General features: G+C 40.7%; 1 protein-coding gene across 1 annotated transcript; it reads right to left on the bottom strand.

The window, feature by feature from the left end:
- Positions 1-361: 361 nt before the first annotated feature.
- On the bottom strand, positions 362-1,312 carry LOC127050111 (taste receptor type 2 member 7-like). The gene has a single exon (XM_050951640.1). The coding sequence runs from the start codon at positions 1,310-1,312 to the stop codon at positions 362-364; it is 951 nt and encodes a 316-aa protein (XP_050807597.1).
- Between the last annotated feature and the right edge of the window lie 2,835 nt (positions 1,313-4,147).

Here is a 4,147-nt window from a genome sequence, read left to right as displayed (position 1 = left end):
GACCAAATTTCAGTCCTCAGTGAATCCATGATAGGCAAATGAAATTTCTGTTTTTCTTAATCATATATCCACATCAAACATCTGATACAATGAGAAGTCTCTTCTTAAAAGGATAGCATTGCTGCTTCAGGAAATACTCATGGCCATTGGAAAAGTTTGAATGGGAATTCGTGGGGAATGTGCAAAGGATCTTCTTGGAAATTGTCAATCGCTTTATGTACTATAGCAATAAGAAAGATTTCAAGTTGATAATAGACTGGAAAATGTGGAAACAAAGAGGAAAATCAAAGATTTTTTTCCACTATTGTGCTTTACAAAGGAAGTGAACATTCTTGATCTGGAAGGACAGGAATAGATATTATTAAGTAACCTCTCTGAAACAGCAATTGGCAGAATGCAGAATTTTTGCTGAGGCCAGTTTTAATTTGGGGTTGCCCAGAATCAAGATAATGGAGTGTACAGAAGGATAGGCAGCAGCTACAAATGTACACACCCTAATTATCCATTCAGCATTCAGATAGGATAGGTTTCCTATTGAGAATGTTGAAGTCACAAAATAAATATTGTAGATGATGAAAAAGGACACCACAGATTTAAGAGCACGAACATGAGCATCCGTGCTGGGGTTCCTGAAACTTGGATTAAGATCTGAATTAAGGTTCATTTTCCTGATGTGTCTCCAAAGGGATATGATTAACAGAACAGATGAAGCAATAAATACAATAAGAGGGAAAATAGATCCTACGCTGTGTATCAGAAAAGTGAACTCCATAAGGTTCTTTATATTGTCTGACGTGCTATTTGTTGATAGATCTGTAGAGTTGTGAGAGGATACAGAATAGGAATAGATGAACGATGTAAAAGCAACTGTGGTAACCAGGCAGTACAGCACAGAGCCCAGAAGGAGCAATGGCACCAGTCTGGAGATTTTCAGTTTTAACCAGCTGAAGAGGCACTGGTTGAAAGTGGCAATCTTCACACAGTAGAACACAGAAAGGCAGCTTGCAAAACAGAGACTCACTTGGTTTATGAACATCCAGATAACTAAGTAAGGCTGTAGTGTTTGAAGTCTATCAAAGATATTTGGATATACCATAGATAAAGCATTGCCTAATGTCACCAAGAATTGTAGGCAAAATCTGGAGAAGGCCAGACTGGTTATGATCTTATCATTGGAAGTCAGTGTTCTGCTTTTGGCCCAGTCGATACAATTTAAGGCAACAATATATCCATTTGTAACAACTCCTGCTGATAATTCCATTGCTGAGATCATCATATAAAAAATAGCAACAGGCACTGAAGACTTTTTCATCCTTAATTCTTAGTTTGTAGCTCACTTCTCAAGACTTTCCAGAAGACTTGGTTTCCAGAAGGCTAGGTTTAGAAGACTGTTCATGTCTGGCTCATGGGTATACAAAGCTTAGTCCCTTCCGTATAGGTTCAAAAGCAGGATGAAAATTGAGTTTTCACCTGTTGTTCAGACATAGCCAAGTCATATCCTGAAGATTCAAATCTGGCACCTATCCTGTTACTAAATAACTAGTTCATGGAAAAAAGATATTTGCATGTCCCTTCCCAAAATGCCCTGTTAGTGACTAATCAAATTATTATTTTCATAAACTGAAAACATAACCATTTATTTGAATATAGTAGGTGCTCTCTAAAATAAGTATGAGGTAAAACTTGAATGGTGCATTGGCCTTAGTTAGCCCTCAGCACAAGAAATAATATAATATACATATGGCAACGGTGAATGGAAACTGGGAGATACATTTAGATAACTGTGACAAGATATTCAGACAAATGTGCAGAATTCCTGCTCTGATTTTTTTTCATTCAAGCCCATTTATCACCATTATTAGTAATAAAATAATGACAGATCCCTCAAAATAATCTCCAGCAGCACTCATGATATCGCACTTGGTGTGTTTGCTGTATGCAGGTTTAGACACCTTACTCTAAAAAGGAGATCAATACAACAAAGAGGATGTAAAGCGCAAATGCTAAGAGGAACAATGCAATTTGCTTTGAACCTTGGAGTTCTAATCTCTGTTCATATGCTGAAGCAGCACTTTGGATTGGTCTCTCAAACACTGCTTCTTTCTTGACACAGTTTTCTTTTCTCCACATCTAGTACATTCCTTGCTCTTGAAGTAAAACCCCAGAGTACAGCCATAGTTCTTCACCTGACCTTTTTAAGAGAAAGTCTTAAGCCTTTGCAGGCAGAAAAATAGAGTAGGTGGCAGAGGAGAAGCTAACAGAGGGAGTTTGCCCAGGAACTGTCGGAAAGGAGCTATGGGGAGTGCTGCATTAAGGGGGCTGTGTTGTAAGCTGGTGGGGTGAATATCTGAATGTCTGTCTGCTGTTTGACTGCTGCTTGTTGCAGGGATTGTTTGATTATGTGTTTGTTTGTATGAAAAGTGTGAATTGGAAGTGCTATGTTCCAGGTGAGCCTGCGTGGTTGATTGGATGGAAAGCTTTGTGCCGGGGCAACTGCTTTGAGCCAGCAGGTTATAAAAAATCAGCCAGTTTCGAATCAAGTGAGCTGTGAACAGAGGATAAGCAAACAGAAGGAGTTTCCTTGGGAGTTCACCTGGAGGGAGTTCCCACAGAGGTTTTGCCTTTCAGACTTCTACGAGCAGTGGATACAACAGCTGAAGAGGCTCTTAGAAGCAATACAATATGGATAATGAGTGATCAGCTGTAATGATCTGCACACGATGTTCCGTGTTTGTCTTTCTCCCAGAGGATAGAAGTAACTTAATCTGCACAAAGTTAAAGGACTAGAGACCCACTTATCAACCCTGCATTGCATCAGAGAAAATGAAGATTTTTCTGGATAGATGTCAGTGTTTAGTAGTGCAGGCACAGCATGCTGAAGAATCAGAGAGGGCAGTGCAGAATGGGGAAGAAAATTGGCAGCATGTGACCTTTTGAAGAAGAAAGAGGAGAACACACGTACCTCCAATGCTAATAGTGGTAAGAAACCATTTTCAGGCTCTCTGCACAGATACTACAGTGGAGAATGGTTTGGATGAGTCGTCTGAGGGAAGGAATCAGAAGGAGACTCCATCAACCAGAAGGCATGGAATGCATTGTCCTAGGGATGGGGTTCCATGGCCAGCACTCCCAAGAGGAGGAGACAGTTGGGGGTGGTCGGGGACTCCCTCCTAAGGGGGACAGAGTCATCAATCTGCCATCCAGACTGGGAAACTCAAGAAGTGTGCTCCTTGCCTGGAGCTAGAATTCGGGATCTGACGGAGTGTCTGGTGAGACTGATGAAGCCCTCGGACCGCCCCACCTTCCTATTTCTCCACCTAGGCACTAATGATACTGCCAAGAATAACCTTGAGTGGGTCACTGCAGACTATGTGGCTCTGGGAAGAAGGATAAAGGAGTTTGTGGCGCAAATTGTGTTCTCATCCATCCTCCCTCTTGAAAGAAAAAGCCCAGAATCTCCATCCTTAGAGATTTTTAAGGCCTAGCTTGACAAAGCCCTGGCTCGTATAATTTAGTTGGGGTTGGTCCTGCTTTGAGTGGGGGTTTGGACTGGATGACCTCTTGAGGTCTCCTCCAATCCTAATCTTCTATGATTCTATGATTCCATGATCTTCTTTAAAAGGCAATTGAGTACCCTCAGACAGCCTGAAAAAGCAAACATAGCTTCTGAAATTCTTTTCTATGAAAACATTAGTGCCACCTTGACTTGATGCAGGGACTTGAAATTAGACAGGAATCTCACTTGTCATGGGGATGGCAAGAGTGTGAATTGAGATTCTATGGAAAACCATCATAGAGAACAGACAATAGGTCTGATGTGCTCCCAGCAGTTTGTGTTGCTGAGGATACATTATACAGTTGCAGGTACTCAACACCTTTTGGGATTTAGCTATAGACCTATTGAACATATCTGGTAAGGAAACTTCATAGAAATTATAGACTCATAAATTTTTAAGGTTTTTAAGGCCAGAAGAGACTATCATGATCATCTAGTTTGAGATCTTGCACATTGCCTTGCACAGAACCTCAGCCACACACTTCTGAAAAAGGCCCATAACTGGTTGGCTGAGTTACTAACATCTTAAAATCTTGTTTTAAATATTTCAAGTTACAGAGAATCCACCATTTATCTAGTTCAAACCAGTAT

This window comes from Gopherus flavomarginatus, chromosome 4, assembly GCF_025201925.1.
Source record: "Gopherus flavomarginatus isolate rGopFla2 chromosome 4, rGopFla2.mat.asm, whole genome shotgun sequence".
Lineage (NCBI taxonomy): Eukaryota > Metazoa > Chordata > Testudines > Testudinidae > Gopherus > Gopherus flavomarginatus.
The sequence above is the reverse complement of the archived record's forward strand: the minus strand, read 5'-3'. Positions and strand labels throughout refer to the sequence as shown.